This window comes from Cetorhinus maximus, chromosome 2, assembly GCF_964194155.1.
Source record: "Cetorhinus maximus chromosome 2, sCetMax3.hap1.1, whole genome shotgun sequence".
Taxonomy (NCBI): domain Eukaryota; kingdom Metazoa; phylum Chordata; class Chondrichthyes; order Lamniformes; family Cetorhinidae; genus Cetorhinus; species Cetorhinus maximus.
In genome coordinates this window covers 132,478,996-132,492,632 of record NC_135880.1, presented here as the reverse complement: position 1 = coordinate 132,492,632, position 13,637 = coordinate 132,478,996, and the positions used below count along the sequence as shown (strand labels likewise).

Genomic DNA, 13,637 nt, shown 5'->3' with positions numbered 1-13,637 from the left:
TGTCCTGTGCACGGAGTTTAAATGGCCATCTGATTCTTAATTTACACTACACGCTTCATACCCCACCCCCTTTCCTCTGCCAGAAATGGGGGTGGGACTCCAGATCCGGAACCCGTCTACCATTTCTAAAGGTCCTCAGGATCTCCACAACTCATCGAAAATCTGGCCCTTTATTTCCTTTTCTGTACCTGATTTGACACTAATTCATCTTCTTTCTCGGTCAATACTCTGTTTCTTTGTCAATCCTTAAATCTCATTGGCCCTACCATTCACCAAAGTCCCAGATGGCCCGTTGCCATTGCTGAACTGTTATCAACTCGCACATCCAGCAGGTTATGCTGCAAAAAATATTTGAGCTAAAGGGTGTAGGGAAAAGTCTGACTAATGCATATGCGGGAGATACTTTGGTCCAGAAAGATCTGGCCCATTGTGGTAAATAACTTCAATGAAGATGAAAAGACCACTGTGACAAGCCATTGTCCTATTGTTACCAATTATGCAAGTTTGAATATTTAAATCAATTTCCTAAACTTGAATCATCTGCAATTAAATTAAATACCATTATAGGTGTAGAATTTACAGAGAGCTCCTTAGATGGCTCTTGCATGTTTGCCATCTGAAATTTTTGGGTAGATTTTAGGCTCCATTGCCTGGACCAAAATCTAATGGAGCAGATGGTCTGCCCCTTATAAAATCTGCCTGATTTTCCATTAAATTAGAATCAGTTACCTCAGTTATTATGTGCTCCAGATGATTAATTCTACTCTATTATGCCTGTTTTTGCTTCTGTGAATCACTTTACTTGTAAATAAATCAGGACATTAATTTGGCCTGCAGAAGGTGACTTGATGTTACAAATGTTTTCCACCTTCCAAATTGATAGGAAATATCAGGGGCAGGCTATGATTTAAGCAATCTATCGTCAATTAAGTACAGCAGAGAGTAAAAGAGATGTGTTTCAGTTTGTGAAAGACATGGTTTGGTTCCTGAAACTTTCTTCTAGCTGCAAGAAAAATATTTTAGAATAAGCCCAAACTGTAATGCACAGGGTTGAATTTGGCTGTTAGTTGCATTGTTCACCAGCATTCCTGAAATATAAATAATTAAGACTTGCATTTATATGATGGTTCACAACCACCAAGTGTCCAAAAGCACTTTGTAGCCGTTGAAGTACTTCTTGAAGTGTAGTCATTGTTATAATGTAGGAAACACAACAGCCAATTTGCACGTAGCAAACTCCCATAAATAGCGACGCGATAATGACCTGACAATCTGTTTTCCTGATGTTAATTGGGAAAAAATATTGTCCAGGACACTGGGAATAATTCCCCTTCTCTTCAAGATGGTGTAATGGGAGTCTTTTACACCCACTCAAGGAGGCAGATAAGGCCTCAGTTTAACATCTCATCCACCTCCAACAGTGCAGACCTCCCTCAGTATTGCACTGGAGTATCAACTTTCATTTGTGTGTTCAGGTCCTGGAGGGGGCCATCATTTATTGACTATCCCCAATTGCCCTTGAGAAGGTGGTGTTAAGCTGCCGCCTTGAACTACTTCAGTCCATGTGGTGTAAGTACATCCACGGCGCTTTTCTGTAGCAGTTTGATGCAACCGAGTGGCTTGCTAGGCCATTGCAGAGGGTAATTATGAATCAACCACATGGCTGTCTGGAGTCACATGCAGTTCAGACCAGGTATATGGACAACAGATTTCCCGCCCCCCCCCGGGAAGGACAGGCTGAACAAGATGGATTCAGGACAATCTGGTAGTTTCATGATGATTATTAATGATCATTTTATTCCAGATTTATTATTCATTTAAATTTAAATTCCCCCAGCTGTCATGGTGGGATTTAAATTCATGTCCCTGATCCATTAGTTCAGATCCTCTGAATTACTAGTCCAATAACAATGTTAAAAGCACTGTTGTATTTCTGTTTCTTTCCTGCCAGGTAACTAGTTTGGCACAGGTTACAGAAGTTGCTATATTTCTTAAAGAGTTATCGCTAGCTTTCCTCCACCATGCTCATTTTTGGAAGTCTGAGCTAGCCCAGCTGTCTCTGCAACTGCTTTGTGTTTGTGAATTTAGTCTGAAAATCACAGGAGAATTCTCTTCCCTTATTCATGAAATTCAGATGATTGTCAGCAATGTCCCCGAGGTAAGCAGTACAGATTTTGAATGTACAAGTGTTAATCGTAAATGAAATTTGTCCTGACATGCTATTATTAAAAAGTACAAGCAGTGTTCTTTCCCTCCATCAACATTGCTCTAGTTATAAAAATGGAATGGCAATATATTCTCGTAATTGTGGATATGATATTACTCTGTCACATTTCTTCCAGAGCATTAGTACGTCTTAGTATTGAATTAATGCTGATAAGCATCTTGGGCTTCACCATTGTGTAACAACATCCTTTCAACTCCATGGTGCCTTAAAAAGTTTGCATTAAAATTTAGAAAATGCTGGAAATACTCAGGTTTGGCAGCACCAGTGGGGAAAGAAACTGCTGATGTTTTGGGTCAGTGACCTTTCTTCAGAACTGGACAGATTTTATTTCAGATTTCCAGCATCATCTGCAGTTTGCTTTTGTTTTCCTTAAAAATTAATTTTACTGCAATTTTTTTTTGAGTGAATGATCCCTTTAAATTGTTTTGCATGGCTGCGCGCACACATTATTTAACTAGGCCTGTGTGGTACCTGTCCGGCTGATGCTGCACATCTGTGCCGCTTAGCGGGAACATTGGTACCATATCTCTTTGTGTGTGATACATCATAGGTGGTGCCTTGTTCTCTATATAATGTAATTTTAATCCTTATTCAATTACATTATTACTTCCTTTGCAAGAATTGCAACTAAAGAATTAGGGCTGTCAGGAATTCAGATTAGTTCAATTGGCATTTCAACTGTCAGGTCATTTTGCACTATGTACATGTCACATATGGAGCTCACTGACTTCAAAAACCCTGGGACATAATATCTTACAGTCTGCTACTGCCAGACCACCAACTTCATGCATTCTGGAAGCAAGATGCCTGCCTTTCCAGGTCCTTGGCTCCAAAACAAATGACCTTAATTAGAAAAGGGGTACTGGTTGTGAATTGAAATGCACTTTAAAAAGAAAATCAAATCTAATGCTCCTTATCGGTTGACATTCATAAAACAATTGTTGGCTAGCCTCCAATCTTTAGATCTCTGTAACTTGCTTCTCGTTTTCTTAAGGCTTTCTGAAGTCTATGGATTTGTTTTCCCCCTGTGCCAATAAGCTCCCTTGTATGCTGTTATCTGCAGAAGCATCACTGGATGTTGAAAAATTTAGTAGAGTCTTTCATGCCAAATAGTTCATGTGCCCCCAAAAGTTGCAAGAGCATAAATCTACTTGTTTTCTAGATGTGCAATGTGAATTCTTGAATTAGAATACATTGCTTTTTAACTGTTGAGCAACATATATTTGCAACTTAAATACATAGAGTGCCACAATCGTAGGATAAAGTTTGTATATTTTTCTAACTTGGTCATCTTCTTTAAATCAGGCATATTGGTCAGTGAACCTAGTGGATGAAGAGTAGTGTTTTATAAAGGTTCTATCATAGCCATAAGTGAATGGATAGGAAAATGCTCATATTTACAGTGAGGGAAACTTAAAAGGTACAAACAACGTATGAGCAAGCATTTAGTTTAAAAAAAACCCATTTGCTGGTAAAGAATGAAATGGCAATTTACCCTTGTGTTTGCTCATATTTACAATGAGAGAAACTTAATCAGGTTGTGTTTTTTTAAAGCACCATTTGTACATCAAAAACATGACAGGTTTTTACTTGGCTTTAGTTATTAATAAGTCAGTCAGATAATTTTTTGGAGTCATTCTGATGTTTTGAATGTATTCCAGACTTGGTGCATTGTAATCATCTTTGTCATAATCATTTGTGTTTTGGTGCAGTATGATATATGCTAATCAGTATAACTTCAGAAAATTTTTTTTTAAAAATGATCTATTTGTAGAGTATTCATGCTGAAAAGATGCTTGTTGGACTGAGCTTACTTCTGCTACAGACTCCAGTGTGTCAGCAAGAGCCCATTTTGAATCTCGGTAAGCTTGAAATTAATGTTGAAATTAATTGAAATTAAAGACACTTTTGTGTGTGAGGAAGACAAATTCTTTTGAGGCAACTGGGTTGATTCATAAAATCTTGAGCAAAAATGATTGAAATGAGGAAAAAAATATTTTCTTCTCTAGTTATCCTTGAGGGCCATGAATAGAATGGATTGTCTGCAGATATTACTTTATGCTCCTGACTCAGATCAAATAAAATCTGAAACATTTCAACCCAGCAGTTGAACAGGTTTACAAAAGCAAAATACTGCCGATACTGGAAGTTTGAAATAAAAACTGAAAATACTGGAAATACTCAGCAGGTCTGGTAGCACCTGTGGAAAGAGAAACAGAGTTAATTTCTGATGAAAGATCATCAACCTGAAATGTTAACTCTGTTTCTCCCTCCAAAAGTTAAACAGGCTTGTTTTATTTATCCTTTTCTGGGAACCAGAATACAAGGTCACAGTCTCAGAATAAATGGTCGACCATTGAAAACTGAGATGAAGAGAAATGTCTTCAATATTACTGAAAAAAAGTGATGCTGTCAAAGCTTTTCATCTTGCAATCATCAGGACAGATGCTAAATTTCAAAGTGAGCAACAATTTATACTGCATGAAAAAAAGATGCTGATTTGTTGGCAAGTCGACTCTGGAGAAAACATCAGGGAACTCTCTTTCCCCCACGCTTTTGTTTAATTCAAAAAATGTGCAATGCCTGGACTTGCTCCAGGCCCCTGCATATGAATATGTGTAACTTCTAGCAAGTGTAAGTGAACCAAATTGCAGGACCGACTGACCATCTTAATTTGGTTATTAGAGTAATGCAGTCCAATTGCTGAATTATATCTAATGTCGCATCTCATGTCAGATATGACATTGAAAATGCCAGGTGGCATTGCAAGGCCTCAAGGCTAACGCAGACATACATGTTTGCAAGTTGGACAAGGGAATTGGAATAGTCCTCCTTAAGCATGACTATATTGACAAAATGCATGCCACTCCTCATGACAAGTCCAAATTCACATCCATTGGATCCGCAGCCAAGCCTGACTGCACAGCCCTACCCTGGAGCAAGTCACAAAAATGTTTGAGTATACGTGTGTAAGAGTAACAAGCTGCCTTCTGCTGTATATGATAGGATTTGTCCTCATGGTTCACTATGCCCACGTGTGTGTGGGTTTCCCAAGACACACACACACTTGATGTCCCATAACACCCTATCTTATCTACGACTGGTTCTGCACAACATGAATTGGCCAAATGGTTGAATGAGTTGCTGAAACCAGTTCTGAGTGTGTTTTCCACATATAAGGTGAAGGATTCCTTCCCTTTCAGGAGGAAGACTACCTGTGACCTGCATATTGATAACAATGATATATCTATGTGCTCGTTCAACATTGCTAGCCTATTCACTAATGTGCTGCTGAAGGAAGTCATGAACTTTTGAGCCATGCCACTATATCATGGCAATCTAGATGCATTGCCATTTTCTGAATCAGCTTTCATCGAACATATGAACTTAGCAACTTGTGTAGTTGAGTTTAGCTTTGATGACGCTGTGTATGCCCAAGTAGATGGTTTTGCCGTGGTTTCCCCTCTCGGCCCAGCACTCACGTTTTCGTCGGTTTCCATGAGAAACCTGTTTTTGATGGGATGACCCCTGACCTTGCATGTTTCTAATATGTAGTTGATACATTTTGCTTTATTTGAATCCGCAGCTGCATGTAAGAATTTCCTTACACACCTTGAGCTCCATCCTGCGCTCGAATTCACCTTTTGAAATGGAGCAATCCAATGAGCTCCCCTTCCTTAATGTGCTAGTTGAGAAATCTGCTAATGGGCTTTCACCTATTTGCTACCACAAGTCAACCTTCACTGCTTTGGGATACACCGTTAAAAATGTGACCTGAGGGGTAAAAAGTGACCTGGAAAGAAACAAGGTGGATAAAGCTAAGCATTGAAGTAAAAAATAACTTCTGTACCACAACGGTAGGAGAGAAGTCAACGATCTGATGAAAACCATGAAAGATGCAAATAGACGTGAAACTGAGGATGACCTCAAAACAGAAAATATTTCTCCAGCTACTCACAGGAGATTAGCAACCTGCCCTCTCCAGGCCAAGATATTGCAAGCAAAAGTAATGACTTTATTATAAATGAGATAGAAGTCCTAAACAGGTTAATAGCCTCAAAATAAATAAGTCCCCAGGGACAGATGGCATTTGCCATATTGTGATAGGAGACTGTAGGGAGTTGCTTTGTGAGGCAATGCCATTCACGGAGGGAGTTTTAGTTCTAATGAAAGGCCACAAGGTCACAGTTCAAAACGTTAACTCTATTTCTCTCCACAGATGCTGCCAGAGTATTTCTAGCATACAGCTCATGTGGGAGCAAACAGTAATTTTATTTTACATTATAATCTTGAATTTATAAACAAAAATTCCTGCTTGCACTCAAGTAAGAAAACCGCTTTATTGTTTGCTTCATGTGTTTTTGATATGTAAACCAAAGAGTGAAACAGTGGGTTAGCATGCCCCAGTGGTAAATACCGGAGAGAGAGTTGATCCTATGCAGCTCAAGAGAAATATGCATTATCATATTTGGCTCCCTTCATAGTTTTTTGGCATTTAGAGATATACTAGACAGTATTACTTGGATCATATAAGGGAAAGATGAGGAATATTTGACACCTTGGCCTGTATATTTACTAATTACACGATGGAAGTGTAGAGGATTTGTAGGCCTTTGATGCTTTGGTGAGGAGGGGATATCTGGGGGTGGAATTATTAAATCAGTAAATCCAGAACTTATTGACAGGATAAAAATGTTTATTACTTAATATCAATACTTATATTCCAGTGCAATATATTGAAACTTTTTCTTTGCATGTGTTCAGACCACTTATGTGATCTGAGTAACGTTTAATGTTAGTTGTTTGATTCAGTGAAGACCTTAATTACAAAATTAAGTTTGTTCAAGGCTATGAGGGGGAGAAATATATTTGTGGTTTACTACTCATGCATTGCAGTAAATGAGACTAATTAAATGGTAATGGGCCATTTTCCTGCAAAACAAAACCTATACAAGTACATGCATATAAAATATTGTAATTGTATTTTTTTACATCAAGAATTCCAGGCAATATCTTTCATTAAAAGTTTTGTTGTTTAGACCGCAAAGACCAAACCTGAATGAAATACTTCAGGCTGATGCCTCCTATATTTCCCTTGACAATTTAATTAGGCAGAAGCATTTTCTGAATGGTAGTTTATCTGTAACCACAACTTAAAACCTTTTGAAATTTAGATTACAAACCTGCAGGAAAATTGCTTTCTTATGAAGGAGGAACAGGGAGGTGGGGGTGTAAACCCTGGATACAAACTCTTATTATTTGAATTGAGCTTCTCATGTTTTAAAAAGATCAGTGCAAAATATGACTTACTTTACACTTAACAGATCTTAGGGTTTAATGATTTGGATTAAAAAAAAACTAGGCCTCTTCCAAATTACCTCTCAAAAAATGAGTGCTTTCCTTGTCATTCGAAAAAACAAATCTTTTTAAATTAATCTTGGTTGGATTTCATCGGGAGACTGTTCAAGAATATCCAGTGGTGTAATCCGTTCTTTCAACAATGTGGATGCTCTATCATAGTTTATGCTATAAACTATGTGTTACCGAGTAAAGCTATTAAGGGAACTGCTGGATTATTCTTTAGACCTTCGTATCAGAAAGCTTTCCGGCAGGTTTTGCCATTTGAGTTGGAATTCGAAAGGGTAGGCAAGGTTGAGGACCGAGTCTCCCAAAAAAAATTAAAATTTAAAAAATAGGTTCAAATTTTTAGTTTTGCGTTTATTCTTTTTGTTTCAACGTTGGGTTTTTATTTGCACTTTCCAAGTATGAGACCTGAGTCTCCTGGTTTGTTTATTTTCTCCAGTTTGTGAAATACTGATTCCCTCGTCAACCTCCAAATGTCAGCTTCAGTTGTATCCCTTAACCAAGTCTTTTTCTTTCCCTTACTTTTACCCCAACCATTGTATCCAAATTGTAGCGTCTGCATGATGTATCAGAATTCAGTGAAGGTGCCCAATGCAATTGTGCAAAAGATGACTTGACCTGGGCTATTCTACCGAAGGTTAATATGCTACATATTCCCATGTAAAATTCTGAATTTTGCTTAATAAAACAAGAGATGTTTTGTTTAACAAGTTGGAGGTTCTCCTCTATCTTTAAGTGTATTGGAATCTATGACACATCATGGAGGCAATGTACCAAAGCTGTTTGACAGACAAACGTCTTCTGTTAACACAATGAGGGACGGTTTTACTTAATTTTAAGAATAATAGATTATTACGTTCAAAGTAGCAGTGTCTACACTAATAAGAATGAAATAGAATACAGCAAAAGATTTTTCATTATTACTTTTATTCCATAAAGGTGTGTCATTACATTGAAATCAAGGCTGTCAAATCTGTAGCCCTCTAGTCTTAGCAATCAACCTTCAAAGCTAAGGCAATTTAGAAAAGTTTGTACCTGTAATTCTCATATCTTGTTTGATTATCGTAGGTTTGGAAGTTTGAAAAGGACTGTTCTTAGCATTTGTGGTCAGACCAAAATCTGATACCATAAGTAGCTTGGTGTATATGGAAATTAGGGGAGTATAGATTAAAATTTTATTTGTGACCCACCGCTCTACTCCCAATGCCTGAGTGGCATTGAGACCACTTGCAATAAACTGTTGCTTTTGGGGAAAAAAAAATCTGCATGTGGCTGTGTGATAAAACTCTCTTTTTATAGTGATCCCTGTTGATTCACCTATGTTTAAAAACTCATCTAAAGATGCTGTTTATCATCATATAACGATCCATAATCATGACTCTGGTATTGCCACTAATCTGCCTAAAATTTAAGTGTGAGTAAAAGTATTGAAACATACTACTACAGAGTGTAGTTTTATTGAACATCACGCTCGTCACAAATCAGCTTCATAAATGCCAGAAACATTTTTTGCAATATCCAAGATAAATTAGTCAGAGCAATTTTCTTATCTTCTGCACTTTGGAGGCTTTTTTCTTCGGTAATGGAGCCACCTATGATTGTTTACATTCTATTTTGCACTGAAAATTGTGAAAATCTAATGAAAGGATTTAAATGCCCTTTTTTTTAAAATATTGACAGCACTGAAGATCCTGTCTTTGTCATCTGTGCACAATTTACACAAGGCAGCTCTGATCCTAGTGATGCCTTTACTGCAGATAGTATCTTCTACAGCGGTTATGAACTGTACGTCAGATGCAGAGGTTACACCAGTCAACCAGCAACTGGCTGTGAAACTCCTTAATATTATACAGAATGAGGAGGTAAAAGACTTTGCTAGCAGACAGAAGGTAAGGAAGAGATGATGGTTCCTGTGACATTTTGATTTATACTGTAACAAGTAAAAAACGTATTTTAATTTAAATTTTAGTGGAAACTCATCTAATATTTAATATTTTTGTTTTAACAACAACACCAACTTGTATTTTGACCTGAGGTTCTTCACAAGAGTAGTATCAAAAAAAAACCTTGACAGCAACCTACCTAGAGAGAGATTAGGACAAATGCCCAAAACCTTTTTCAAAGAGGTAGGTTTTAAGGAACATCTTACAGGAGGAGACAGCAATAGTGAGGCAGAGAGGTTTAGGGAGAGAATTCCAGAACTTGGGTCTTGGAGCTGGAGACCAGACACAGTATGTTTAACATGGCTTAAATATCTAAACGTATTTGGAAAAGCGTGAGCGAATACTTCAGAGCAATTAACAAGACTATGGTTATAAGTTTTATATTTAAATATCTGTAAAATGTTTAAAGGAATTTTACATCTCTCACCAAAAGTCAAAGTGCTTCATGTTCAATCAATTGTTTCAATATGTGGTGACTGTTATGTAAGTGAACTTTCTTCACAATAAAATCTGACAAACACAAATGCAACAAATGACCAGGTAATCTGTTTTGGAAAGGGAAGTTGGGAGATGGATGTTGGCTTGGATGCTAGGGGAATGGCCTACTTCTCTTTGAATTAAAGTCCCAAGTTTTCTCTAAAATATAGCACACCTGACCCCCTGTACTTCACGGAATTGTCAGCCTCGATTAATTACTCGAGCCCTGGAGTGGCAATTCCTCATTTTGGCAAAGAGGAGTTTCCACATATTGTTGCCTTCTAAAACCATTTCATTGCATGGCAACCTTTGGTGACTTCAACTAAGTTTCATAGGATGGCTAATTAAGTCTCTGCTGGCGATTTAATATGGAGTACCTCCATGGCAGGGACAACAGAAACCTAAATTCAGAACAGCTCCTATATGGTTGGAATTTTTGTCAATTTGTTGTTAATATGAGCTAAATTTAGAAGAAAATGGGAAGAACCATTTCCTCTCCCTTCATTCCCACTTACCACCTCCTTTTGATAATACATTGTCAACAGTTGTGTACCATGATTGTTCTTTTAAATTCTTCTATTACATAAAAGCTAAAACCATGTTTTTTTTCTCTTTTAGCCTTCTTGTGAACTTATCTTTCCGATAACCAATTGGTATAAAACTGTCTTTGCAACTTGGAAACTTTTGGATGCTTTCAGTATGGATGTCAGTGCTGCTTCTGTTTGGTTGTCTTCTATCAAATCAACACTGGCTCTAAATGACAAAGTTCCTGAACACATTACTCTGCTGATTGCCTATGTAATTTTAAAAGAGGATAGGGAGTGCCTTCACAGAGCTTTGGATACAACTACAGAATTGGCTAAAGCCGATGCTTCTCAGGTAACAATTCTGTTGCCGCCAAACAAAGTCTAAGAACAAAGGACAGGTTTACATGACAGTGATTCCACTAATACAACAGTTAGTTAAAAACCATATGCAGGATGAAATACTTTACACCTCTACCATTGCAGCCAGCAATCACTGTTGTTTACCATGCTCATATTTGTACCTTGAATGAGTTAATGAGTTACTCACCTTAGCAATGTCTGTCTGAGATATGAAATATTTATGCTTCAAATACTGACAATAGTTATTCAAGCTGACTGTTAGGAAATGAAATTTTTGTCTTCACTAATTACAATTTTTTTTAAAAATGAGTAAAATGTAATACTTTAAGCACTTTGTACTGAGTCAGTTAAATTATTGTTTTGGTCTAGAACATTTTCAGCCGTTCTGATTTGATTAGTTGTATGTCAAGGGAGGAGTCATATTATTTAATGAATAATTCCTTGTTACTATTAAGGTGACCTGGTTCCCTGCATTCCTTTTCATTTTCAGGTACCACATCTCATTTCTGTTTTGATGTTTAAGTTGGGAAGACCACTGGAACCTACCCTATATCGGGCTATTCTTTACACACTTCCTGCTCTAGGCACACACAAGGTTTGTGTTAAGAAATACCATTCATCTCATCAATGAAAATATTTTGTTACCTACAGGATTAGTAAATGAAACTTGGCTTCAGTTAGGATTCATAAATGGTGTAAGATGAAATGTTTGGAAACTGCAGTCCTTTCCACGACCTGCTCAGATATTAGTGAATTTCTGAAGGCTGATTGAGTATCTTCAGAAAAAAATGAACACACATAACCAAAAAACTGGCTTCTAACTCTGTCTTACCTTCTGATATTAGATTTGTGTTGCTCAGATAATTCGTGCCTTACAAATGCTGTGGAAAACAACAAAACTTAAAGCCATATCTCTGCGCCTTATGACAATTCTATGGGAAAATCAGGTAAGGAAATTGCATGTGTGGTTAACATTTTTCATCAGTTTTATCTCATTGACAGGTAGTCACAGTTGTTCTGGCAATGTGGACTTTCAGCAGTATGCAATGTGCAGCAAATGCCAAAGTGAAGACTGACCATTTTGTAAATAGAGAATAGAAATCCATGGCTATCAGTGTATTGCAATCATTGTACTATGACTATGTAACGTGAGTGATCAAGTTTTGAGTGTTTTATGTTGCTTGATTTGGATATCGAGTTGCATAAATTATTTTGAATGGGTTCTTTATGTAATCCAGTGTTTCCATAAAGTAAAACTTTTTTTCCAAATTATGCCGCCTTGTATTTAAGTGTGGGTACTCCTTTTTTTTAAACTGATTTACAGCACTCTAGTGTTGTGACCAGTTGTTTAGGTGCATTGCTATAATTCTGTGTTTCTGTGAATGCGAAACCTCAGGCTGTAGAACTACTCATGTACCCTATACTCTCCTGAAATGCATTAATAAAAAACAATCAAGATGTTCAATCACCATTGAAAATTATACACAGTGGCTGGTGTCTTACAAACCTAAAGTGTGTCATTAACTAATATGTTCCAACACCTATCAAAGTGTAGTTTTGTGTTAATATTTAGGAGAACAATATTTCCTTTGGAGTTTTTTTACATTATTATAGAGCATACACTAAGTTCAGTTTTGAAGTTTTATGGTATTCTGGATTTCCAAATGCTATTTTATTAATTATTTGCATGGAGTCCTTTGCAATTACCGTTTGATTTTGTTCATTTCTTAGGACCGTGTTTATCCAGAACTGCAGAAGTTCATGGCATTAGTTGATGTGCCATCAATGTCGCTTGCTAAGGAAGATCAGTGGGAACAGGTGATAGCCAAAGCAGCATCCATCAGGGACATATGCAAAAAAAGGTGAGAATGGTCTCTATTGCAAGGCTGAATATTGTATATTGCTGAAATGAGAGACATGTTGCTGAAGCTTTTCGTCTTGCACTTATCAGTACAAACACAAGAATACCAAATTTCAAACAATCGCAACAATTTATGCTACAGAAGAAAAGCGTGCTGATTGGTTGGCTAGTCAGCTCTGGGACCTTCTGAGCCTGGCTTTCACAGAAATGCACAGTGCAGAGTCATTCGGGGAACTCCGTTGCAGCAGAGTAGAGTCAGGGAAAGACAGAGCGTGTCCCTTTTTTTACGGCACTGGCTGCCATATGGTAAGTTTTAATGTCCAGTCTCCAATGTTAGGTGAGGTGGGTGAGGGGGCAATCTGAGGAGGGGTAGTTGGGGTTCATAGTGAGGGTCAGGCGTGTCATTGGGTTGGGTTGGGGGTAGTTGCCAGGTCCTGTTGGGTGTGGTCAGGGAGTTACCTGGGGGTCAGTTGTGTAGCTATCCAGATGTTAGACTAGGTTTTAATCTGTCTAATGTTTCCTGGGTAACTACCCCAAATAAGTCCACATAACTGTCCGAAGTACTGACTCTAGCTCAGAGTCAGAGACATTTGCGGAGGGTCCTAGGGAGCAGGGAAATTACCTATTCGAAGCTGAAACTTCGTGGGCAATTTCCATGTAAGTTTGCACGTCAGGGCTTCCACAGGGTTGCAACATACATCTTCAGTAGAACATCTGGACACTAGCGATCAGAGTCCTGAAGCTTTGGCCTATCACACCCTATTTTATCAATGTCCGGTTCTGCGCAGCATGATTGAGTGAAATGGTTGAGTTGTTAGTGAGCTTTCCACTTGCCCAGCGAAGGATTCCTCCACCTTCACTAAGGCTAGATGTGACTT

General features: G+C 37.8%; 1 protein-coding gene across 10 annotated transcripts in view; it reads left to right on the top strand.

Annotated features, from left to right (window-relative positions):
* focad (focadhesin) overlaps positions 1–13,637 on the top strand; it is a 243,647-nt gene that overhangs the window by 74,869 nt on the left and 155,141 nt on the right. For 8 of the 10 annotated variants that reach the window (XM_078569505.1, XM_078569487.1, XM_078569496.1 and 5 more), the window contains 7 exons: positions 1,952–2,158; positions 4,002–4,089; positions 9,272–9,480; positions 10,630–10,890; positions 11,389–11,493; positions 11,744–11,845; positions 12,630–12,760. In XM_078569505.1, the coding sequence (XP_078425631.1) occupies positions 1,952–2,158; positions 4,002–4,089; positions 9,272–9,480; positions 10,630–10,890; positions 11,389–11,493; positions 11,744–11,845; positions 12,630–12,760 (1,103 nt within the window). The remainder of the gene's footprint in view (positions 1–1,951; positions 2,159–4,001; positions 4,090–9,271; positions 9,481–10,629; positions 10,891–11,388; positions 11,494–11,743; positions 11,846–12,629; positions 12,761–13,637) is intronic. The other 2 variants (XM_078569555.1, XM_078569564.1) reach the window with 2 other exon arrangements.